Source organism: Tamandua tetradactyla, chromosome 9 (genome assembly GCF_023851605.1).
Source record: "Tamandua tetradactyla isolate mTamTet1 chromosome 9, mTamTet1.pri, whole genome shotgun sequence".
NCBI classification, from domain to species: Eukaryota; Metazoa; Chordata; class Mammalia; order Pilosa; family Myrmecophagidae; genus Tamandua; species Tamandua tetradactyla.
Window position 1 is genome coordinate 36,294,535 of NC_135335.1, and position 27,303 is coordinate 36,321,837.

The following is a 27,303-nucleotide window of genomic DNA, read 5'->3' on the forward strand; positions in this document are numbered from 1 at the left end:
ATTAAACCCAGCCTACAACCTCTCCTCTGTCTCAGCCACGCCCCCAGAAGGAAGAATCTGCTGAAGTTAATGGTACTGCATCACTTAATGTTGGTAGGACCTACAGGGAGACAAATGCCACATACTGGGCAGGACAGGAAAAAGAGTTCTAGAGGCTTCATAGGAAAGTCTGTTAACCTGCTGGGTCTCACCCTCAGGGAAAACTGATGTAGGTGACTCTTTCCTCCTGACAGGAGGCCAGTTTGGTCTAGGGAAATCTGACTGGGGTCTTTAATACCTAAGTAGACCCTCCTAAGGGGGTAAAAAAAAGGCACCATAGAGGCAGAGCAAAACAAGCACTGAGAAATTCTGATCTGTTAAACAAAACCTATGCTAGAGGTCTAGAATAAGCTGAACTGAATGTCAAAGAACAGGTAGACAACAAAGTCATCCATCATGAAAGTCCTAGGTAAAAGAGTGAAGACAATCTCCAGAAAAAACTAATTAAGGAAATTAAATGCCTAGATGCCAGCAAAAAGTAACTAATCATACTTGGAAAATTAAAGATATGGCCCAGTCAAGGAACAAACCAACAATTCTAATGAGATACAGGAGTTGAAACAATTAATTCAGGATGTTCGAAAAGACATGGAAAATCTCATCAAAAATCAAACTGATAAATTGAGGGAGGATATAAAGCAGGCAAGGGACAATTGAAAGTCTGAAAAAACAAATCACAGAATTTATGGGAATGATAGACACAGTAGAAGAGATGAATAAAATACAATGGAAACCTACAATGCTGGATTTCAAGAGGTAGAAGACAGGATTAGTGAACAGGAGGATGGCACATCTGAAATGCAACAAGCAAAAGAAAATATAGGGACAAGAATGGGAAAATATGAGCAGGGACTCAAGGAAGTGAATGACAATATGAAACAGACAAACATACATGTTGTGGGTGTCTCAGAAGGAGAAGAGAAGGGAAAAGGAGGAGAAAGACAAATGGAGGAAATTATTACTGAAAATTTCCCAACTCTTAAGAAAGACTTAAAATTACAGATCCAAGAAGTGCAGTGCACCCCATACAGAATAGATCCAAATAGAAATACTCCAAGACACTTACTAACCAGAATGTCAGATGTCAAAGACAGAGAATCTTGAAAGCAACAAGAGAAAAGCAATCCATTACATACAAGGGAAGCCCAATAAGACTACACGTAGATATCTCAGCAGAAACCATGGAGGTGAGAACAGAATGGTATGATATATTTAAGATTCTAAAAGAAAAACTGCCAACCAAGAATTCTATATCTAGCAAAATTGTCCTTCAAAAATGAGGGGGGAATTAAAACATTTTCACAAAAAAATCACTGAGAGAATTTGGGACCAAGAGACTGGCTCTATAAGAAATACTAAAGGGAGTGGAGAAGAATGTAGAAATGAAGAATATCAGTAAAGGTAAAAAGAAGAAATATTAGATATGACATATGTTCTAGTTTACTAGCTGCCAGAAGGCAATATACCATAATCAGAATGGCTTTTTAAAAGGGGAATTTAATAAGATGCTAGTTTACAGTTTTAAGGCCAAGAAAATGTCCAATTAAAACAAGTCTATAGAAATGTCCAATCAAAGGCATCCAGGGAAAGATACCTTGGTTCAAGAAGGCCGATGATGTTCAGGATTTCTCTCTCATCTGGAAAGGCACATGGTGAACACAGTCACAGTTTCTCTCTCGGCTGGAAGGGCACATGGTGAGCAAGGTGTCATCTGCTACTTTCTCTCCTGGCTTCCTGTTTCATGAAGCTCCCTGGGAGGTGTTTTCCTTCTTCATCTCCAAAGGTCACTGGCTTGTGGGGTCTCTGCTTCTCATGGCTATGTCGTTCTTCTCTGCTCTCTCTGAATCTCCTTCTTTCTCCAAAATGCTTCCTCTTTTACAGGACTCCAGAAACTTATCAAGACCCACCCAAATGGGTGGAGACATGTCGTCACCTAATCCAGCTTAACAACCACTCTTGACTAAATCACATCATCCAGGGAGATGATCTGATTACAGTTTCAAACATACAGTACTGAATAGGGATTATTCTACCTTTATGAAATGGAGTTTCATTAAAACATTGCTTTTCTAGGGGACATACATCCTTTCAAATCAGCACAATCCAAACAGCAAAATGGAAGAAGAAATACTACCCTTACAGTATTAACACTAAATGTTAATGGATGAAATTTCCCAATCAAAAGGCACAGACCGGTAGTGGATTAAAAAACAGGACTCACCTATATGCTGTCTACTGGAGACACATTTTAGACCCAAGGACAAACATAGATTGAAAGTGAAAGGCTGGGAAAAGATATTTCATGCAAACAACAATCAGAAAAGAGCAGGAGTAGCTATACTACTATCTGATAAATTTGACTTAAAATGTAAAACAATTAAAAGAGACAAAGAAGGACACTATGTAGTAATAACAAGTAGACACTACACTATGTAGTAATTTAACAAGAAGACATAACACTCAAATATGTATGCACCAAGCCAGAGTGCTCCAAAATACATGAGGCAAACACTGAAAACACCGAGAAGAGAAATAGACACATCGACCATAATAGTTGGAGACTTCAATTCTTCACTCTCATCAGTGGACAGATCATCTAGGCAGAGGATCAATAAAGAAACAGAATTTGAATAATACAATAAATGAGCTAGACTTAACAGACATACATAGAACACTTACACTCCACAACAGCAGGATACACCTTTTTCTCAAGTGCTCATGGATCATTCTTAATGATAAACTATATGCTGGGTCACAAAGCAAGTCTCAATAAATTTTAAAAGACTGAAACCATACAAAACACTTTCTCAGATCATAAAGGAATGAAGCTGGAAATCAATAATAGGCAGAGTGCCAGAAAATTCATAATATATAGAGGCTCAACAACATACTCTTAAACAACCAGTGGGCCAAGGATGAAATTACAAGAGAAATCAGTAAATATCTCAAGGCAAATGAAAATGAAAACACAACATATCAAAATTTATGGAATGCAGCAGAGGCAGTGCTAAGAGGGACATTTGTGACCCTAAATGCCTATATCAAAAAAGAATAAAGAGCAAAAATGAAGGGATTAACTGTCCACTTGGAAGAACTAGAGAAAGAACAGCAAACTAACCCCAAAGCAAGCAAAAGGAAAGAAATAATGAAGACTAAAGCAGAAATAATTGAAATTGAGAATATGAAAACAATCAAGAAAACCAACAAAACCAGAAGTTGGTTCTATGAGAAAATCAGTAAGATTGATGGACACTTAGCGAAGTTGACAAAAAGAAGAAGAGAAAGGATGCAAATAAATAAAATCAGAAATGGAAGAGGAGACATAATCACTGACACCACAGAAATAAAGGAGGTAACGAAAGGATACTGTGAACAACTTTATGCTAATAAACTACACAATGTAGATGAAATGGACAACATCCTAGAAAGGCATGAACAACCAACACTGACTCAAAAACAAATAGACAACCTCAACAACCAATCACAAGTAAAGGAATTGAATCAGTCATTAAGAGGCTGCCTAAAAAGAAAAGTCAAGGACCAGATGGCTTCACATGTGAATTTTACCAAACACTCAAGAAAGCATTAGTACCAATCCTGCTCAAACTCTTCAAAAAAAATTGAAGAGGAGGGAAAGCTATCTAACTGATTCTAGGAAGCCAACATCACCCTCATACCAAAGCCAGACAAAGATATTACAAGAAAAGAAAACCTACAGACCAATCTCTGTAATGAATATAGATGTAAAAAAACCTCAACAAACTTCTTGCAAATCGAATCCAGCAGCACATTAAAAAAATTATACACCATGACCAAGTAGGATTCATCCCAGGTATGCAAGGATGGTTCAACTTAAGAAAATCAATTAATGTAATACACCATATCAACAAATCAAAGCAGAAAAACCACGTGATCATCTCAACTGATGCAGAAAAGGCATTCAACATCGTTTGCTGTTGAAAACACTTCAAAGGATAGGAATAGAAGTGAACTTCCTCAACATAATAAAGGGAATATATGAAAAACCCACAGCTAACATCCTCCACAATGGGGAAAAACTGAAAACTTTCCCCCTAAGAACAGGAATAAGACAAGGATGTCCAATATCACCACTGTTATTCAACATTGTATTGGAAGTTCTAGCCAGAGCAATGAGACAAGAAAAACAAACACATGGCATCAAAATTGGAAAGGAAGAAGTAAAACTCTCATTGTTTGCAGATGGTATGTATGATACTATATGCCAAAAACCCAGGAAAATCCACAGCAATGCTACTAGAGCTGATAAATGAGTACATCAAAGTGGCAGGTTACAAGATCAACACTGTTTCTGGTATATTGCATTCTGGCAGCTAGCAAACTAGAACAGTGACTAAATGTACAAATTTAAAGATATTTTTGCATGAGGAAGAACAAAAGAATGTCAATATTACAGGGTGTTGAAAATAGTAATTCATATTTTAAAACTTAAACTTATACGTAAGACTAAAGCAAAAAAAATGTTTATTTGGTACAAAATTTGTAATTTGACTAGTGCATTTCCTAATATAACTTATGTGGACAGTTGAATTAAACACCATAAGTAAATGGAACCTTGAGTAGGGTGTGAGATTTTGTAGGTTTGTCCAGAGTTGATGACCCAATAAATCCCAGAGTGATTTGAACAGTGAATAAAAAATTATTTGTGGAGTCCCTTAGGGGGAATGGCAAGAAGGGGAAAATTCAACTTCCCCCTGTGGAGAATTTCTGATATTCTCACAAGCAGTGGGGTCAACCAAAGAATAGGTCAAGCCCTCAATCTTGGGGTTTGTTCATGTAAAATTAAACCCTGCAAAGGATAGGCAACTAAGCCTACTTAAAATTAGGCCTAAAATATGCAACTATGTGATGATACTAAGAATTACTGATTATATATGTAGAATGGAATGATTTCTAAATGTTTTGTTTGTTAATTTTTTTTAATTAATAAAAAAAGTTGAAAAAAAAAATTAGGCCTAAGAGTCACCCCCAGAGAACCTCTTCTTTTGCTCAGATGTGGCTTCTCTCTCTCAGCCAACATTACAAGCAAACTCAGTGCCCTCCCCTTTTCTACATGGGATATGACACCCAGAGGTGTGAACTTTCCTGGCAACATGGGACAGAAATCCTAGAATGAGCTGGACTAGACTCAGCCTCAAGGGATTGAGAAAACCTTCTCAACCAAAAGGGAGAAGAAAGAAATGAGGCAAAATAAAGTGTCAGTGGCTGAGAGATTTCAAACAGAGTTGAGAGGTTATCCTGGAGGTTATTCTTATGCAGTAAATAGATATCACCTTTTTAGTTATGGTATATTGGAGAGGCTGGAGGGAAGTGCCTGAAAATGTAGAGCCGTGTTCCAGTTGCCAAGTTTCTTGAACATGACTGCCTAATGATATAGCTTTTGCACTGTAACTGTGTGATTGTGAAAACCTTGTGTCTGATGCTCCCTTTGTCTACTTTATCGACGGACAAGTAAAACATATGGATTAAAAATAAATAAATAATAGGGGGAACAAATGTTAAAATAAATTTAGTAGATTGAAATGCTAGTGATCAATGAAAGGGAGTGATAGGGGTATAGTAAAAAATAGGCAAACAAAGGCTAAAATATATCGGGTAGATGGAAATACTAGGAATCAAAGAGAGGGAGGGTAAGGGATATAGTATATATGAGTTTTTTTTTTTCTTTTTCTGAATTGATGCAGATGTTCTAAGAAATTATCATAGCAACGAATATACAACTATGTGATGATATTGTAAGTTATTGATTACATACATATCACAAATAAAATGATCATATGGTAAGTATGTTCATTTCTGTATGTTGCTATGTTTAAGAACATTTTTAAATATTAAAAAAAGAAGATTAACAACATGTTTTTTTCTGGGTTACATAATTCAACCTACCATGGTCCTAGCCTAGTCTATCCTCTAAAAGAAACCTAATGAAGCATCATTAGAGCTCATGTATTTGTTTTTTATTTTTTTCTTTATTAGAAAAGTTGTGGGTTTACAGAACAATTATGCATAAAATACAGGATTCCCATATACCACCCACCATCATCTTGCATTGGTGTGGAACATTGGTTACAATCTGTGACAGCAATTTTTCTAATTGTACTGTCAGCTGTAGTCTATGGTTTCTTTAGGATTCACCGTTTGTGTAGTGTAGTTGCATGGATTTTTGTTTTAAATTTTTATTCTGATAATATACATACAATTTAACATTTCCCCTTTTAATCATATTCAGATATATTTTTCAGTGCTGTTAACAGGGTTCACAATGTTGTGCTACCATCACCATCATCCATAAAATATTTCTATCATTTCAACTAGGAACTCTGTACATTTAAAGCCTTCACTTCCCAGGCCCTGTCTCCACCCCATCCCCTGGTAACTGATATTCTAGATTCTGACTCTATGAGTTTACTTATTCTAATTGTTTCAAAACAGTGAGGTCATACAATATTTGTCCTTTGTGTCTGGTTTATTTCACTCAACACAATGTCTACAAGATTCATCCATGTTGTTGCATGTATCAGGATTTCATTCGTTTTTACAGCTGAATAAATAGTCCACTGCATGTATATACCACATTTTTGTTTATCCATTCATAGGGTGATGGACACTTGGGTTGCTTCCACCTTTTGGCAACTGTGACTAACGCCCCTGTGAACATCGGTGTGCAAATGTCCGAGTCCCTGCTTTCAATTTTTTTTATATATACCTAGCAGTGGGGTTGCCGGGTCATATAGTAGATCTATACATAGCTTTCTTTCTGATTTTTTTTTTTTGAGTGCATGGGCCAGGAATCATACCCATGACTCCTGCCTCATATACATAGCTTTCTGATGAATCACTAAACTGTCTTCCACAGTGGCTGCACCATTTTACATTACCACTAGCAATGAATGAGTGTTCCTATTTCTTAGCATTCTCTCAACACTTATTTTCCTTTTTTTAAATAGCCATTCTAATGAGTGTGAAATAATATCTCATTGTGATTTTGATTTGCCTTTCCCTGATGGATAATGATGTTGAGCATCTTTTCATGTGCTTTCTGCCATTTGTATATCTTCTGTAGAGAGATGTCTATTGAAGTCTTTTTGCCCATTTTTAAATTGGGTTGTTTGTCTTTTTGTTGTTAAGTTGAAAGATTTATTTTTCTGTTCTGGATATTAATCCTTTATTAGATAGGTGGTTTCCAATTATTTTCTTCCACTGTGTAGGTTATTTTATTTTCATGATAAGTACTTTGAGGTGCAAGTTTTTTATTATAATGAGGTTCCATTTGTTTCTCCTTTTGTTGTTTGGGCTTTGGGTGTAAAGTCTAAGAAACCATTGCCTCACACAACATCCTGAAGATGCTCCCTATTTTCTTCTAGGAGTTTCATAGTTCTAGCTTTTATGTTAAGGTCTTTGCTTCTATTTGAATTGATTTTTATATATGATGTGAGGTAAAGGTCCTTCTATTTTTGGAAATGGAGATCCACTTCTCCCAGCAACATTTTTGAAGAGACTATTCTTTTCCAGTTGAGTCTTTGACACCTGGTCAAAAATCAGTTGGACAAAAATATGAGGGTTGATTTCTGTGCTCCCAATTTTATTCCATCAGGCCTTATGCCAGCATCATGCTGTTGTGATTACTGTGGCTTTGTATTAAGTTTTAAGAATGGGAAGTGTGGAGAGTCTTCCAACTTAATTTTTCTTTTTCAAAATGGCTTTAGCTATTTGGGGTCCTGTACCCTTCCATATAAATTTAATGACTGGCTGTTCCATTTCTGCAAAGAAGGTTGTTGGAATTTTGATTGGGATTATATTGAATCTTTAAATTGCTTTGGGTAGAATTGATATCTTTATGATACTTAGTCTTCTAATCCATGAACTCAGAATACTCTTCCATTTATTCAGGTCTTCTTTAATTTCTTTTAGCAATGCTTTGTATTTTCTGCGTACAAATCCTTTTTATACCCTTGCTTAACATTATTCCTAGATACCTGGTTCTTTTATAGTTGGTATTGTGAGTGCAATTTTCTTCTGTTTCTTCTTCCAGTAGTCCATTGCTTGCGTATACAAACACTACTGATATTTGGGTGTTGATCTTGTACCCCACCACTTTGTCATATTCATTTATTAGCTGGAGGAGCTTTGTTCTGGATTTTTCAGGATTTTCTGTATATAGGATGATATCATCTGAAAATGGGGCAAGCTGTACTTCTGCCTTTACAGTTGGATGCCTTTTATTTCTTGTAATTGCTCTGGCAAGAACTTTCAGTACAAGATTGAATAACAGTGGTCACAGTAGGCATCCGTGTCTTGTTCCTGATCTTAGAGGCAAAGCTTTCGGTCTTTACCATTAAGTAGGAAGTCAGCTGTGGACTTTTAATAGATGCCCTTTATGGTGGTGAGGAAGTTTCCTTCAATTCCTGATGTTCTAAGTGTTCTTATCAAGATAGGGTGCTGTATTTTGTCCAGTGCTTTTTCTGCAGCAATTAAGATGATCACATGTTGTTGTTGTTGTTGTTTTACCTTTGTTCTGTTAATGTGGTATATTATATTGATTGATTCCTTATTGTTGAACCACCTTGTGTATCTGAGATGAATCCTACTTGATTATGATGTATAATTCTTTTGATGTGCTTTTGGGAATTTTTTGGAAGTGTTTAGGTAGAATTGGACTTAAATTTTCTTGAAATGTTTGTAGAATTACCTGTGAAGTCATCTGGCCCTGGGCTTTTCTTTGTTGGGAGGTTTTTTTTTTCTGTCTAAAAAAAATATGGAGCACTTCATGAATCTACATGTCATCCTTGCACAGAGGCCATGGTAATCTTCTCTGCATGGTTCCAGTTTTAGTATATGTGCACCCAAAGCAAGCACATAGGGAGGACTTTGATGACTGATTTCATCTCTTTACTAGCAATTGGTTTGTTGAGATCTTCTGTTTCTTCTTGAGTTGATGTACATATTTGTATGATTTTAGGAAGTTGTCCATGTCATCTCGGTTATACAATTTGTTGGTGTACAGCTGTTCAAAGTATCCTCTTAGTCCTTTTCATTTCAGTGGAGTCAGTAGTAACGTCCCCATTTCATTTCTGATTTTGGTTACTTGTATCTTCCTCTCTCTTCTTTTCTTTGTCATTCTAGCTAAAGGTTTTATTGATCAGCAAAAGGTCAATTTCATTGACCTTTTCAAATAACTAATCTTTGGTTTTGTTGGTTCTCTCTGCTTTTTTTTTTTTTTTTTTCAATTTCATTTAACTCAGCTCTAGTCTTTATTTCCTTCCTTCTGCTCACTCTGGGTATAGTTTCCTCTTCTTTTTCTAGTTCTTCCAGTTTTTGAGGTTGAATTTATGATGGCCTTTCTTTTTTAATGTAAGCAATTAGAATTATAAATTTCTGTCTCAGCACTACCTTTGTTGCAACTCATAAGCTTTGGTATTTTCATTTTAATTTGCCTCAAGATAATTCCTAATTAATTTCACTTATGATTTCCTCTTTAACTGCACTAGTTGTTTAAGAGTATGTTGTTTAATTCCCTCAGTTATGATTTCTAGCTTCATTCCATTGTTGGAGAAGACACATTATATGATTTCAATATTTTTTAATTTATTGAGACTTGTATTATCACCCAACATGTGGTCTATCCTGGAGAATGATCCACATGTGCTTGAGAAGGATGTTTATTCTGCTTTTGTTGGGTGTCTATACATGTTTGTTAGGTCTAATTGGTTTAGAGCATTATTCAAGTTCTGTACCTTCTTATGATCTTCTGACTAGATGTCATATCCATTATTGAGAGTGATGTGTTATAGCCTTCTACTAATTTAGAACTGTTGGTTTCTCCCTTTCAATCTGTTACTATTTGCTTCATGTATTTTGTAGAACTGCTGTTAAGTGCATATATATTTATAGTTATTACAATTTGCTGTTGAATTGTCCTTTATCATTATATAATGACCAACTTTGTCCCTTGTAACTGTTTTTGACTTAAAGTGTGTTGTTAAAAATTTTTTAATTAATCTTTAAATTAAAAAAATATTACAACAAAGAAACACAAACATTCTTAACATATGATCATTCCGTTCTACATATATAATCAGTATTCACAATATCATCACATAGTTGCATATTCATCATCATGATCATTTCTTAGAACATATGCATCAATTCAGAATAAGAAATAAAAAGACAACAGATGGACCTTAAACCTAAAGCAAGAGCACTGAAGAAAGAAAGAAAGAAATGGGAGCTCCTCAAAATTAAACACTTTTGTGCATCAAAGAACTTCATCAAGAAAGTAGAAAGACAGCCTACACAATGGGAGACAATATTTGGAAACGACATATCAGATAAAGGGCTAGTATCCAGAATTTATAAAGAGATTGTTCAACTCAACAATAAAAAGACAGCCAACCCAATTACAAAATGGGAAAAAGACTTGAACAGACACTTCTCAGAAGAGGAAATACAAATGGCCAAAAGGCACATGAAGAGATGCTCAATGTCCCTGGCCATTAGAGAAATGCAAATCAAAACCACAATGAGATATCATCTCACACCCACCAGAATGGCCATTATCAGCAAAGCAGAAAATGACAAGTGCTGGAGAGGATGCGGTGAAAGAGGCACACTTATCCACTGTTGGTGGGAATGTCAAATGGTGCAACCACTGTGGAAGGTAGTTTGGCGGTTCCTCAAAAAACTGAATATAGAATTGCCATACGACCCAGCAACACCATTGCTAGGTATCTACTCAAAGGACTTAAGGGCAAAGACACAAACGGACATTTGCACACCAATGTTTATAGCAGCATTATTTACAATTGCAAAGAGATGGAAAAAGCCAAAATGTCCATCAACAGACGAGGGGCTAAACAAACTGTGGTATATACATACGATGGACTATTATGCAGCTTTAAGACAGAATAAACTTATGAAGCATGTAATAACATGGATGAACCTAGAGAACATTATGCTGAGTGAGTCTAGCCAAAAACTAAAGGACAAATACTGTATGGTTCCACTGATGTGAACCGACATTCGAGAATAAACTCGGAATATGTCATTGGTAAAAAAAAAAAAAAAAGACAACAGAAAAAAACTCATACATACCATACCCGTTACCCCTCCCTTTCTTTTTTCTTAATTTATGTTTTATTTATGATACATAACCGCATACAAACACAAACATTCTTATATTATCATTCTATTCTTTTACATAATCAATAACTCACACTATCGTCACATAGTCGTCTATTCATCATCATGATCATTTCTTAGAACATCTGCATCAATTCAGAAAAAGCAATAAAAAGAAGACGGAAAAAAATTCTTACCCCTGCCCTTCACCGATCACTAGCATTTCAATCTACTAAGTTTATTTTAACATTTGTTCCCCCTATTATTTATTTATTTTTAATCCATATGCTTTACTTGTCCGTCGATAAAGTAGACAAAAGGAGCATCAGACACAAGGCTCTCACAACCACACAGTCACACTGCGAAAGCCATATCGTCATACAATTATCTTCAAGAAACATGGCCGCTGGAACACAGCTCCACATTTTCAGGCAGTTTCCTCCAGCCTCTCCATTAAATCTAGACTAACAAGGTGATATCTATTTGATGTATAAGAATAACCTCCAGGATAACCTCTTTACTCTGTTTGGAATCTCTCAGCCACTGACACTTTATTTTGTCTCATTTCACTCTTCCCCCTTTTGGTCGAGAAGATTTTCTCAATCCCTTAATGCTGAGTTTCTGCTCACTCTAGGATTTCTGTCCCATGTTGCCAGGAAGGTCCACACGCCTGGGAGTCATGTCCCATGTAGAGAGGGGGAGGACAATGAGTTTGCTTGCTATGTCAGCCAAGAGAGGGAGGCCAAATCTGAGAAACAGAAGAGGTTCTTTTGGGGGTGACTCTTAGGCCTAATTTTAAGTAGGCTTAGCCTATCCTTTGCAGAATTAAGTTTCATACAAACAACCCCCAAGATTGGAGGCTTGGCCTATTGCTTTGGTGGTCCCCACTGCCTGTGAGAATATCAAGAATCCTCTACTTGGGGAAGTTGAATTTTCCCCCCTTCTCACCACTCCCCCTAGGGGACTCTGCAAATACTTCCCTGTTCACTGTTCAAACCGCTCTGGGATTTATTTGGGCATCACTCTGGACAAACCTACAGAATCTCATGCCCTATGCAAGGTTCCAAGTTCTATAGTGTTCAATTAAGCTGTCCACATAAGTTATGTTAGGAAATGCACTAGTCAAAATATAAATTTTGTACCAAATAAACATTTTTTTGCTTTAGTCTTACATGTAAGTTAAAGTTTTAAAATATGAATTACTAACACCCTATAATATTGACATTCTTTTGTTCTTCCTCACGCAAACATATTTTTAAATTTGTACATTTAGTCACTATTCTAGTTTGGTAGCTGCCAGAATGCAATATACCAGAAACAGACTGGCTTTTAAAAGGGGGAATTTAATAAGTTGCTAATTTGCAGTTCTAAGGCCAAGAAAATGTCTCAATTACAACAAGTTTATAGAAATGTCCAAACAAAGGCATCCAAGGAGATTCCTTCATTCAAGAAGGCTGATGAAGTTCAGGGTTTCTCTCTCAAGTGGAAGGGCCAATGACGAACGCAGTCCAAGTTTCTCTCTCAAGTGGAAAGGCACATGGTGAACAGTCGGCGTTTCTCTCTTATCTGGAAGGGCACATGGTGAACACAGTATCATCTGCTAGCTTCTTCTCCTGGTTTCCTGGGAGGCATTTTTCTTCTTCATCTCCAAAGGTCGCTGTCTGGTGGACTCTGCTTCTCATGGCTATATTGTTCTGCTATGCTCTCTCTGAATCTCCTTTTTCATTCTCCAAAATGTTTTCTCTTTTATAGGACTCCAGAAACTTATAAAGACCCATCCAACTTGGTGGTGATGTGTCATCAACTAATCCAGTTTAACAACCACTCTTGATTAAATCACATCTTCAGGGAGATGATCTGATTACAGTTTCAAACATACAGTATTGAATAGGGATTATTCTGCCTTTATGAAATGGGATTTTGAGTAAAACATGGCTTTTCTAGGGGACATACATCCTTTCAAACCAGCACAGTCACTATCATTGTACACTGTATTTTTATCAGATAAGAGTCAGTCTTTATTGTATATCTCTCCTTCTGATTTCATTTGTGCCCCCAGCCCTCCTCTATCATTCTCACATTCAGCTTCATTCAGTGTTATAAGATTATTATATTACAGTTAGGTAATACTGTGCTATCCATTTCTGAATTTTTACAATCAGTCCTGTTGCACAATCTGTATCCCTTCAGCTCCAATTACCCAATATCTACCTTATTTCTATCACCTGATGGTCTCTGTTCTTTTTTCTTTTTCCAGTGATATTAAAACAGAATGTATTAGGAAAGTAATTAAAAGATTATTAGAAATAAGACATAGTTACATCACCAGACAGGGCAGCACCAACACATGAAGACGAGTGCTGGGGAATCTCAGAGACAGCATTCAGGGTCTGAATGGTAAAAATCCACAGCTGAGTGTCTTCTTCCCAGATAAGATTCTCTTCCTCTCTTCCTTATGAGGTTCTCTCTCTCTCCCGCTCTCATGAGATTCTCCTCCTTCTTCTTCTTCTAACTCCTTGAATGAAGTTTTTATGATATCTTTACACAATAGTGGCCGGATCCCAATTAGCTTATGTGACTGGGCCAGGTGGTCTTCTGGGAACTGGCTAGGGACGGAGAGGAGCTTCCCGGGACCTAGATAACTTTATCAAAGTATGTCTCTTTCAGGGAGAACAGCCAGTCCTCCCAGCTAGAGTGCCCATTTCAACAATGTATTACCAGCGTCATGCAATGGCCACATCAGTTGAATAGAACAGACTCTACAAATGCATCTTCCCCTTACATATGGCCCTTGGAGTCTGATCTATTCATGATGTTGGCCATGGTCATTTTTGGATACATTTAGTCTTTATGCTTTGCCCTATATTTAAATTGGAAAAAAAAATTTATACAGGTCAAAGGAATTCAGGTATGCACATGATTTACATATCACTTAGCTGGTACAATAATAACATAAGAGATTAAGCCACCTGGTCTGAGGGCAAACACAGAAAGACTGAACAGCAGGAGAACAAGCAACAGAGTAGAATTAAAAATGTTATTATACCAGCTAATGTTATTAATACCGAACACCAGGTATCATCAGTGAGAGAGGTCTGCTGTGACTGCAAAGGGTCTTGGGAAAGGGTGTGCATGCCTTTCATTTCCTCATCTATTTCCTGTAAAGCATTCTCAACAGAATCTTGATTATCAGGGATATATATCTACATGTATAACAGCACAAGTATGGTCTCTGTTCTTAGCTGAAATTCTCCAAGTTCATATCAGTGAGACCACACAGTATTTGTCCTTTTGTTTCTGGCTAATCTCACTCAGCATAATGTCACGGTCCATCCATGTTTTCACATACTTCATAACTTTATTCTGTCTTACACCTGCATAATATGCCATCGTATGTATAAACCACAGCTTGTTCAGCCACTCGTCTGTTGATTGACATTTGGGCTGTTTCCATCTCTTGGCAGTTGTAAATAATAATGCTATAAACACTGGTGTGCAAATAGCCATCTGTGTCCTTGCCCTCATGTCCTCTGAGTAGATATCTAGCAATGATATTACCGGATCATATGGCAATTCCATACTTAGCTTCCTGAGGAACTGCCAAACTGCCTTCCACAGCAGTTGTACCATATGACATTCCCACCAACAGTGGATAAGTGTGCCTCTTTCTCCACATCCTCTCTAGCACTTGCCACTTTCTGTTTTATTGATAATGGCCATTCTGGTGGGTGTGAGATGGTATCTTGTTGTAGTTTTGATTTGTATTTCCCTAATAGCCAGGGAAGTTGAACATCTTTTCATGTGCCTTTTGTCCATTTGCATTTCCTTTTCTGAGAAGTGTCTGTTCATGCCTTTTGTCCATTCTGTAATTGGGATGTCTTTTTGTTGTTGAGTTGAACAATCTCTTTATATATTCTGGATACTAGACCTTTATCTGATACAGTGTTTCCAAATATTGTCTCCCATTGTGTTAGCTGTTCTTTATTTTCTTGACAAAGTTCTTTGATGCACAAAAGTGTTTAATTTTGAGGAGTTCCCATTTCTTTCTTTCTTTTCTTCAATGCTCGTGCTTTGGGTGTAAGATCTAGGAAACCACTTCCTATTATAAGATTTGTAAGATATTTTCCTACATTTTCTTCTAAAAGTTTTATGGTCTTAGATCTAATATTTAGGTCTTTGATGCATCTTGAGTTAATTTTTGTATAGGGTGTAAGATATGGATCCTCTTTCATTTTTTTGCATGTGGATATCCAGTTCTCTAGGTACCATTTATTGAAGAGACTGTTCTGTCCCAGGTGAGTTGGCTTGATTGCCTTATCAAAGATCAATTGTTCATAGATGAGAGGGTCTACCTCTGAACAATCTATTAGATTCCATTGGTTGGTATATCTATCTTTATGCCAGTACCGTGCTGTTTTGACCACTGTAGCTTCATAATACACCTTAAAGTCAGGCAGTCTGAGACCTCCGACTTCATTTTTCTTTCTCCAGGTATTTTGAGCTATTCGGGGCACTCTGCCCTTCCAGATAGATAAATTTGGTTATTGGTTTTTCTATTTCTGTAACGTAAGTTTTTGGGATTTTAACTGGTATTGCATTGAATCTGTAAATCAATTTAGGCAGAGTTGACATCTTAACTATATTTAGTCTTTCAATCCATGAACATGGTATGCCCTTCCATTTATTTAGGTCTTCTGTGATTTCCTTTAGCAGTTTCTTGTTTTCTTTGTATGGGTCTTTTGTATCCTTAGTTAAATTTATTCCTAAATATTTTATTCTTTCGGTTGCAACTGTAAATGGATTTTTTTTTCTTGATTTCCCCCTCAGATTGCTCATTACAAGTGTATAGAAACGCTACAGATTTTTGAGTGCTGATACTGTAACCTGCCACTTTGCTGCACTCATTTATTAGCGTTAATAGTTTTGCTGTGGATTTTTCGGGATTTTCGACATATAGTATCATATCATCTGCAAACAGTGAGAGTTTTATGTCTTTCTTTCCAATTTTGATACCCTGTATTTCTTTTTCTTGTCTAACTGCTCTGGCTAGAACTGCCAACACAATGTTGAATAACAGTGGCAATAGTGGACATCCTTGTCTTGTTCCTGATCTTAGGAGGAAAGTTTTCAGTTTTTCCCCACTGAGGAGGATGTTAGCTGTGGGCTTTTCATACATTCCCTTTATCATGTTGAGGAAGTTCCCTTCTATTCCTATCCTTTGAAGTGTTTTCAAGAAGAAGGGATGTTGAATTTTGTCAAATGCCTTTTTCTGCATCAATCGAGATGATCATGTTGTTTTTCTGCTTTGATTTGTTGATATGGTGTATTACATTAATCGATTTTCTTATGTTGAACCATCCTTGCATACCTGGGATAAATCTTACTTGGTCATGGTGTATAATTCTTTCAATGTGCTGGTGGATTCGATTTGCAAGAAGTTTGTTGAGGATTTTTGTATCCATATTCATTAGAGAGATTGGTCTGTAGTTTTCTTGTAGTATCTTTGTCTGGCTTTGGTATGAGAATGATGTTGGCTTCCTAGAATGAGTTAAGTAGCCTTCCCTCCTCTTCAATTTTGTTGAAGAGTTTGAGCAGGATTGGTACTAATTCTTTCTTGAATGTTTGGTAGCAGTCACATGTGAAGTCGTCTGGTCCTGGACTTTTTTGGGGGGAGCTTCTTAATGACTGATTCAATTTCTTTACTTGTGATTGGTTTGTTGAGGCTGTCTATTTCCTCTCAAGTCAATGTTGGTTGTTCATGCATTTCTAGGAAGTTGTCCATTTCATCTACATTGTGTAGTATTTTATTAGCATAAAGTTGTTCACAGTATCCTTTCATTACCTCCTTTGTTTCTGTGGGGTCAGTGGTTGTCTCCTCTTCCATTTCTGATTTTACTTATTTGCATCCTTTCTCTTCTTTTTGTCAACCTCGCTAAGTGTCCATCAATCTTATTGATCTTCTCATAGAACCAACTTCTGGCTTTGCTGATTTTCTTGACTGTTTTCATGTTCTCAATTTCGTTTAATTTCTGCTCTAATCTTCGTTATTTCTTTCCTTTTGCTTGCTTTGTAGTTAGTTTGCTGTTCTTTCTCTAGTTCTTTCAAGTGGACAGTTAATCCCTCCATTTTTGCTCTTTATTCTTTTTTGATATAGGCATTTAGGGTCACAAATTTTCCTCTTAGCACTGCCTCTGCTGCATTCCATAAATTTTGATACGTTGCCTTTTCATTTTCATTTGCTTCGAGATATTTACTGATTTCTCTTGTAATTTCTTCCTTGACCCACTGGTTGTTTAAGATTGTGTTGTTGAGCCTCCATACATTTGTGCATTTTCTGGTCCTCTGCCTATTACTGATTTCCAACTTCATTCCTTTATGTTCTGAAAAAGTGTTTTGTACGATTTCAATCTTTTAAAATTTATTGAGACTTGCTTTGTGACCCGGCATATGGTCCATCTTTTAGAATGATCCATGAGCACTTAAGAAAAAGGTATATCCTGCTGTTGTGAAGTGTCATGTTCTATAAACGTCTGTTAAGTCTAGCCCATTTATTGTATTATTCAAATTCTGTTTCTTTATTGATCCTCTGTCTAGATGTTCCTTCCACTGATGAGAGAGGGGAATCGAAGCCTCCAACTATTACTGTAGATGTGTATTTCTCTTTTCAGTGTTTGCCTCATGTATTTTGGAGCACTCTGGTTTGGTGCATACATATTTATGAGTGTTATGTCTTCTTGTTAAATTGTTCCTTTTATTAATACATAGTGTCCTTCTTTGTCTAATTGTTTTAGATTTGAAGTCTAATTTGTTGGACATTAGTATAGCTACTCCTGCTCTTTTCTGATTGCTGTTTCCATGACATATGTTTTCTCAACCTTTTACTTTCAACCTATGTTTATCCTTGGGTCTAAGATGCATCTCCTGTAGATAGCATATTATGGGTCCTATTTTTTAATTCATTCTGCCAGTCTATGTCTTTTGATTGGGGAGTTTAATCCATTAACATTTAGTGTTATTATTGTATGGGCAGTGTTTCTTCCACCATTTTGCCTTTTGGATTTTATATGTCATATCTAATTTTTCTTCTTTTTATCTTTACTGATAGTCTTCATTTCTACACTCTTCTCCACACCTCTCTCTCCTTTCTTTTCCTATCTGTCTCTAGTGCTCCCTTTAGTATTTCTTGCAGAGCTGGTCTTTTGGTCACAAATTCTTTCAGTGATTTTTTTTCTGAAAATATCTTAATTCCCCCCTCATTTTTGAAGGACAATTTTGCTGGATATAGAATTCTTGGTTGGCAGTTTTTCTCATTTATTATCTTAAATATATCATCCCACTGTCCTCTCACCATGGTTCCTGCTCTCTCACCATGGTTCCTGCTGAGAAATCTATGCATAGTCTTACTGGGCTTCCCTTGTATGTGATGGATTGTTTTTCTCTTCCTGCTTTCAAGATTCTCTCTTTCTCTTTGACATCTGACAATCTGATTAGTAAGTGTCTTGGTGTATGACTATTTGGATCTATTCTATTTGGGGTACACTGCACTTCTTGGATCTATCATTTTAAGTCTTTCATAAGAGTTGGGAAACTTTCATTGATAATTTCTTCCATTAGTTTTTCTCCTCCTTCTCCTTCTGGGATACCCACAACATGTATATTTGTGCGCTTCATGTTGTCATTCAATTCCCTTAGTCCCTGCTCATATTTTTCCATTCTTTTCCCTATATTTTCTTTTGCTTGTTGGATTTCAGATGTCCCATCCTTCAGTTCACTAATCCTATCTTCTGCCTCTTGAAATCTAACATTGTAGGTTTCCATTGTTTTTTTCCCCCTCTTCTACTGTGCCTTTCCTTCCCATAAGTTCTGTGATTTATTTTTTCAGACTTTCAATTTCTTCTTTTTTTTTCATTCCTTGCCTTCTTTATATTCTCCCTCAATTCACTGATTTGATTTTTGATGAGGTTTTCCATGTCTGTTTGAACATTCTGAATTAATTCTTTCAACTCCTGCAACTCATTTGAACTGTTGGTTTGTTCTTTGGGCCATATCTTCAATCTTCCTAGGTTGATTTGTTGCATTTTGCTGGTGTCTAGGCATTTAATTTCCTTAATTAGTTTATTCTGGAGATTGTTTTCACTTTGTTTACCTAGGATTTTCTTGCTGGATGACTTCGTTGTCTACCTGTTCTTTGACATTTAGTTCAGCTTATTCTAGACCTCTAGGTTAGGTTTTGTTTAACAGATCAGAATTTTTCAGTTTTTGTTTTCTCATTTTTTGCCCTGCCTGTATGGTGCCTCTCCCCGTCCCCTTAGGAGGGTCTACTCAGGTATTATAGACCCCAATCAGTTTTCCCAGACCAAACTGGCCTCCTCTCAGGAGAAAAAGAGTCCCCTGTATCAGTTTTCCCTGAGGGTGAGACCCAGCATGTTGAAAGACTTTTCTATGAAGCCTCTGGACTCTGTGTTTTTCCTATTCTGACCAGTATGTGGCACTTGTCTGCCTGCGGGTCCCAAAAGCATCAGGTGATGTGGTATCTATAACTTCAGCAAACTCTCCCTGCTGGGGGCATGGTTAAGACAGAGGAGAGGTTGTAGGCTGGCTTTAATGGTTTCAGTTTTCCAGACCCTGGGGTCTGAATTCCTTGAGGGGGTATTCAACCTGAGCTGGGCCCCACCCGTCTCCTGGAAAAGGTACAGCCTCCAGACAAACCCTCAAACAAGCATAATTCTGCCCATGCAGAATTAAGGGAAAGTTGGAGCCTGAGAAGTCCAAACAGCAGTTAAGCCACAGAAACACAGCCACAAAAAAGAAAAGAAAAAAAAACTTTTCAGAGCAGGACCCCCATTCTTCCAGTTTGCCAATCAAGAGCTTAAATTGGTATGTTGTTCTGTGTATCTCCAAGTCCTATGTGTCCCCTCTTTTCCCCCAGGGCCCAGACCCTTTCAAGTATCTTGGGCTGGCTTATCCAAAAACCTCTGGTTTTTTGTCTTCGCTTTCGTTTTTTTGTCAGCCCCTCCCCCTCTGCACCGGGCCAAAAAACAGCAACTCCAGCTTTTACTCAAGGTTCAGTTGAGCTGGGGGCCTATTTTTAGCAGTCAGAATTTGTAATTAATTCCACAGATGGAGCTTGGTTGCACTCTGCTCCTGCTGCTAGTAAAGTCTCTTTCCTATCCTCTCTAGGAAGCAGTCTGTGGGGAAGGGGCGCCGGCTACCGCAGCTTGGGGAACTCACGGTTGTGGTTGGGCTCGCAGCGGGTCCAGCTTCTCCAGACTGATGTGGCCCCAGCAATTCTTCTGACTGTTCCTGGCTATTTACTAGTTGCTCTGGAAGATGAACTAAGTTCCACTACTCACTAAGCTGCCATCTTGGCTCCTCTCCCCATGTTCTTAATCTTAATCCCATTCCTATGGGTGTGGACTCATTGTAAACAGGACCTTTTGAAGATGTTATTCTTAGTAGCTAACTGAATCAGGAATGGTCATAATCCTATTCCTGGAGGTATTATAAAGAGAAAGTCCTGGGGAGGAGCTAGAAACTGGAAGTCAACCAATCTGAAGAGAAAGGAGACATCACCATATGATGGGAAAGTCAAGGAATTCAAGAATTGCTGACTAACCAGAACTTTCCTGATCCCTGGAGTAAGCAATCCCCCCAGTCTCTGAAACTGAAATAATAAATTCTCATTGTTTAAGCCAACCCATTGTGTGGTATTTTTCATAGCAGCCTAGAAAGCAAGACAGAGACTAAAAGCAGTCCTTTCTACCAGATACTGTTTGTTACTCAGGGAGGCAAGCAGAAAGATTTTTGGGTAGTGATATCCTACCAGGATGCCTTTTTTATAACATTACCTTTACCTCTTCTAAATCCTATTCAAAAAACTTGCCTTATAAATCGCACTTGCTAATTATCTTTTCCATTAAAAAATAAAATATTTAACTGCCAAGTAGAGCTTCTAGGTAGTTTTGCCACTTAAAAGCTGGATGACTTCATGAATGCCACCTCACTTCTGTAAGTATATGAGCTGAAAATGAAACAGGTTCAAAAATAACTTCTAGACCACCATCAAAACCTTCAAGAAAGGCAAGTGGGAAACAAAGAGGGGGCCAGACCAGCCCTATTTCTGTAGCATATATCGCCAAATTCACTCCCCAGTGACAAACACAAAAGCACCTTGAGGTTGTCCTCAGCACATCCTGCCTGTTTCTTGAGGTATCTTTGGCATCTACATACAACCATTCCTCTCCATCTATGCTATATGAAGCTTAATCCAGGTCTCTTTCATGTTGCACCTTGTTATATATTTCAACTGCTTACCCTTCCTGATGGCCAAATACTGGAGCAGACAGAGACTCAACTGGTGAGAATAGGGAGGTTCTTTTTGTGGGGGGCAATTCAAAGAGGTCTGTTTCCCTGGGTGATCCAAAACGACTGCTTCAGACAGTATGGTTTTGTATGCTGCAAAGGATAACAGGTTTACTACTAGCCACTCAGAATGGCCAGCAGTTCTAGTGGCAACTAAGCGCTATGCAAAACAGTCTCAATCTAGTTTTTGTGTAGGGCCTTCAATGGTGTCTTGCCTTGGGTAAAATTATTATATTTCCAATTATATAGGTAATTTGCAATTTCAATGCCACTCTCCTTTATATCCCTTACATGTTTTCACAAGCTAAATTTTATGACTGTACTGCTTGTGAGAGCAGATTCTTTGAGGGGGAAGGGAGCTAACATTAGGCATCACGGTAAGCTTGAAAGAAACTGTCTTATTGATTAGAGATGGATGAAATATAAAATACAATGTAGTGATTAAGTGAAGACCCTAAAGGCAGACTGCTTGCTACATGACCTGGAGCAAAGTACTTAAATCTCCAAGCCTTAGTTACTGCACCTGTATTATGGTTGTAAGAATTGTATTTAGTTCATAGACTGCAAGATACACTATTACAAGGTTTAACTGAGACAGTGTATTTAAGAGCTTAGCCTAACACACAGTAAATGCTTTCAGGTGGTTAGCAGTTGTTATCTCATCATCTAAATAACTATGCAGTTAGGCATCACCGCCCCCATTTTACAGACAAGGAGACTACAGCATAGGTGGTACCAGAATCAGAATCTGGGACTGCCCAACTACTGAGTTCCTGCTTTTCCTACCATTTACCAGTAGACAAGATCCCCCATGTTTTGTGACTTTCAAAGACTGGAAAGCTTTAGGCTTGACTAACTCAGTTAAACTCAAATTCTAGGTCTTCCACTAGTTAGAGGGCCCACTATCACTTGAAGGTTACCGAGTTATAATCAGGGCCTGAACCAGGGCTTTGAAAACAGACTGGAAGGCATAGGGAGACTATTAGGAGAAAACATCAGCAAAAAGTATCCCCAGGTTGAAATTCTGGACAAACTGGCATGTCAAGGAATGTTGACTAGAAAACTGTGCTAGTGGCCACTCTGGCTATTTCAGGTAACAAACACATGGAGGAAGTGTTTGTCCGTTTGGGAATCCCTGCACTTGATATCCATGTCTCAGAGAGACATAATGCATATTAGAATGGATGCAAAACTGACACTTTGTCCTGCTGCCATTCAGAATATGTATTATCATGTTCTAGTTAGGAAAAAAGAGTCTATAAACACTTCATACTCTGAGATAAAAAAAACAGTCAAGCACCCTGTTCAGATCTGGTTCCTTAAATAAATGATATCCTAAACATTTCCTATAAGTTATGAAGTCTGGAGATAAGATTTTTGTAGGTAAGATAATCAAGTGAGAAAAGCTGCTGTTTTTCCACAATGAACTCACTAATGTAAACCTGGTACTCTTGATAATTCTGAAGTTCAATTTTTTTCATTTGAATACCTCATGTTTTTTATTTGACAAGGTAACCCTTCTGAGGTCGGACTCCCTTGCACCTCTTCATAAGTAAGTTTCTTTCCCACTGTAAATGCTTTTGTCTGATTTTCCTCTCAAATGAGCATATTAAAAGCTTTGAAAATTCCTGCAGTAAAGAAACTTTAATTTAGAACGTCTAAAAAGTTATTTGGAGGCCATATAGTTTATGACAGCATGAACTCTAATGTCATACCTCTGTCACTTAGAAAATGAATGACCCTGGGCAAGTCACTTCAATGCTAAGCCTGTTTGCCAATCTATGGAATGGTCTCAGTTACGGCATTACATTTGATATGGCTGGAAGAGCACCTAAAATAACATCTAGACATTGTAAGATCCTCCACAAACATCAGCTAGTATTTAAGCAGAAAATTTCCTTCCCCTCCCACTCCAAACAATTCTCAGTTTATATGTACCAAACATCCTTCAGGATGCACCTGTCTGGGAAACACAAGATTAAAGTTTTTAGGTTAGGCTATTACAAGGTGCAGAAAGAAAATTCCAAGATGATCTTGATTTAAGTTTTTGGTTCAGCTGCTGGGTGTGAAATTCTGGCAATGCACAAATCTCTTTCTGAACATAAGTATTCCTTATCTATAAAATGATATTACATGGAGTTGTTGAGACTCAATTATAAAACATTATATAAAATGTGCACTGTTTTGTGAAAACAAGTATTGATTAGGAGCTGTATATCGAGCTCGGGAATGGTAGAATTACACAAGACAAGCGAATGGAAGGAACAAATAAATTTTTCACTGGAGCTAGAATTTGTTTAACAGTCCTCAGTGACCTACGGGTACTTCTCCATCAATAAGTACATGCACACAGGTCTTCACAAAAGACCTGCTAGTACATATAACCTAGTAAAAGTCGTTTCTATGGACACTAAATGCATCAAATTTCTGACAACTACTTAACATAAGCCACCTCATAGGCCTTGAATAAACAGGTTTAACAATTAAACATTTAAAACATAACTTTAAAAAATAGTCACTTCTCAATTATTCATACTGATGAAGAGAAGTGACAGTACAGATGATCCCTAAATAAACCATCACATAACCAAATTATACAACTATTATTTTAGCAATGTTTCCTACGCAAGTTTTACTGAAATCAACTACTAAAATAAAATTTGTACTTTCCAAGCATACAATGCAAAAGGACAACTATTCCCATACTAGTAAGCCATAATCGTACCAACGAATGAGGATGTCATACAACCAAGCCATTTCTATTTCACAGCAAGTCACCAGATAGCACAGCCATCTACATGGTTTCGAATTTTCTACAACAAATCATTCGTCACCGTTATATTTCTGCAAGTAAAAGGGTTTCTCAGTAAGATAAGGGTATCGTTTAACCTCTTTCTCGGTTTTTTTGCAGTGTAAAATGGAAATGACGTCTAACAGTTACGGAAAGGCCTAGATTTAATGTACATAAGGTACTAGTAAATAAGCTGGCTTTCACAGACCTTCAGTAAATGTTACCCGCTGTTATTTTCCGCACAACGATCTTACTTGCTAACTCTCTGCAAGTTTAGATTACAACTGGATTTTTTCCAACTCTGGTTTGCCAGCTGGAAAGTTAAGGGGTGGCTGAAGGGAAGCAAAGGTTGTTTACGGTCCCTCAGCTTCTCTTCTCTGCGGACCGTATATCGAGCAACAACCTACCCCTCTGTGGCATCCCCACTTGTAAACAATCTTTCAGTGTCCTTTAACTCCAAATTTCCCTTTTCAGCTACCGAGAGGCCTCGCCAGAATACTCTGCACAGACCAGGACAACCCGCCCCTCCTCCCAATCTGCAGGGGCCCCACTTCGAATTCGCCGTACAGCCTCCCGCGCTGGCCTGGAGAGGGGCCCAGCGATGCCGGGACTCGGCCAATAGACTCCGCCACGCATGCGCCGCCTCTCCGGTTCCCACTAGCTCCGCCTTGAAAAGCCTGACAGCGAACAGCGGGGGAACTTTCCACCAGGCCTATCCCAGCCTCAGTTTCTCAGGCAGCAAGACCGAGGCGCACCGGTCGCCCGGGGTCAAAGGAAAGGGTCCCAAGGTGGCTCGGCCCTTCCGAGCCCGTGGCGCACATCGGCCGGCGCTGGCTACCGCCCAGTCCTAACCACACGGTTCGCCCCGGCGCCGCGCACTGACCTGCAAGTGACCTGCTTGGTGCTCATGGTGGTCGGACTGGGGGGCTGTCGTCTTGCCGCCACCTCTCTTTCTCGGCGCCACCACCTCGGCCTTGGCCCTGCCCATCCCGCGTGGCCGCGTCACGCCGGCGTTCCCCGCCCCTCCTGTGTGGCATCTTTGTGGGGCCGGTGGGGAAACCTATCCGCCGTCACAATTGGTTCCGCTCATGGGGGCGGAGGGCGGGGTGGGGAGGCAACCCTCTGTTTCCGCTTTTCTAAACCGTCCGGGTGGGGCTCGCTTGCCGTCTTAGCCTCCTTGCCTGTCTTGTTCCATTTTCCTACCATTCCTTTCGCTCTGCTCCATCTCCAAAGCATTCCTTAGCGACTGCTCGCGTTCCTAGGGTTCTCTCACTTCTTCCCCGGGCCGAGCTCTCGGTTTTACTCTGCTCAGCTTAAACCGAAAGATTCCCATCCATCTAAACTTGCGCCCTCTAGGCCTCTGTCTCAGGCAGCGTCTCATCCGCGCCCGCCGGACTTAGCACTAAAGAATTCCTTAGCTCTCTCCCAACTGCTGTTCTTGAGGGGTTTTTGTTGTTGTTATTGTTTATTTGATTTTTGTTTTTCAAAATCTCTACTCTTGGGCGGGCCACGGTGGCTCAGTGGCAGAGTTCTCTCCTGCCATGCTGGAGACCCGGGTTGGATTCCCTGTGCCTGCCCGTGGGGGGAAAAAACCTCTACTCTCACCCCCCGCTTTTTAGTCCTCATTTCCTTCCCTGGTTGTCCTTTGATGGTCAGCTAATATTTCCTATGGTGGGAACCCCAAAAAGACAATCCTTTTTTTTCTCATACTGTGCTGGTGGGAAAGGATGCAGCTGCTTTGAAAAACAGTCTAGCAGTTGCTTAAGTGATTACAAATAGAGTTATCATAGAACCCAGCAATTCCACTCCCAGGCATATACCCAGGGAAATGACAATGTATGCCCACACAGTAACTTGTGTGTAAATGTTATTAGCAGCATTATTCATAATAATCAATAGATGGAAACAACCCAAATGTCCATCACCTGTGAACACGTAAATAATGGATTATTCAGCCATTAAAAAGAACAAAATACTGATACATGCTACAACACGAATGAACTTTGCAAACAAATTAAGTGAAAGAAGACAGTCATAAAAGAATATACATGATTCTATGCATATGAAAGTCTAGGATAGGGAAAGCTGTAAAGACAGAAACTAGATTAGTGGTTACTTAGGTCTTAGGAGAAGGGATGTGAAAGGACAGGGAGTATTAGCTAAAGGGATATCTTTCTGAGGTGGTGAATGTGTTCTAAAATTGACTGTGGTGATAACTGCACATGTCTGTGAATATTCCACTTTAAGTGGGTGATCCACTTTAAATGGGTGAAGTGTATAATAAGTGAATTATGTCTTAACAAATTTTTTTTGAGGGGGGTTCATGGTCTGGGAATCGAACCCAGGTAGAATGGAAGACAAGCATTCTACCACTGAACCACCGTACACCCAACAAAAGTATGTATTTTTTAAAGTGAAACTAAATTATGGTGAGAGTAGAAGAATAAGCAGTTATCTTTGGGAGGTATTGACAGGGAGAGGGGTGTAAGGAAACTTTTGGGGAACTGGTAAAATATTCTTTATCTTGATCTCGGTGATCATGCATGTGAACACATGTAAAAATTCATAGAGGCATATACCTGTTTTGTGCACTTTATTATATATATGTTATATCTCACCTTTTTCTGTATGATGGGGGGGGTCACAATTCATTCTTTTTCCATGTGACTATCTGCTATTGCAGCAACATTTGTTGAATTCAGGGGGAGGGCAGGGAGTGTATGGGCTGGGAATTGAACCTGGGTCTCCTGCATGGCAGGCAAGAATTCTACCACTGAACTACACTTGCACCCCCATCTCACCTTTGAAAAATGGAAAATTAAAAAATAAGAAACCACTGAAAACTTTTAAACTTTTAAAGTTTTAAAGGAGGTAAGTGAAATGGTCCAGTTGATGTTTATGAATAGGTTTTATGTGACAGCAGTTTAGATGAGGATAGTTATGGAAGCAGGAAG

At 38.4% G+C, this 27,303-nt stretch overlaps 1 protein-coding gene and 1 non-coding gene across 2 annotated transcripts in view; both read right to left on the minus strand.

Moving 5' to 3' along the window:
* MKRN2 (makorin ring finger protein 2) overlaps positions 1–25,385 on the minus strand; it is a 54,333-nt gene extending 28,948 nt beyond the window's left edge. Inside the window, exon 1 of the mRNA XM_077116502.1 lies at positions 25,233–25,385. Coding sequence (XP_076972617.1) covers positions 25,233–25,258 — 26 coding nt within the window. The 5' untranslated portion in view covers positions 25,259–25,385. The remainder of the gene's footprint in view (positions 1–25,232) is intronic.
* On the minus strand, positions 8,828–8,934 carry LOC143647442 (U6 spliceosomal RNA). The gene has a single exon (XR_013158069.1). It is a non-coding gene; the product is annotated as a U6 spliceosomal RNA (small nuclear RNA).
* Positions 25,386–27,303: the final 1,918 nt, after the last annotated feature.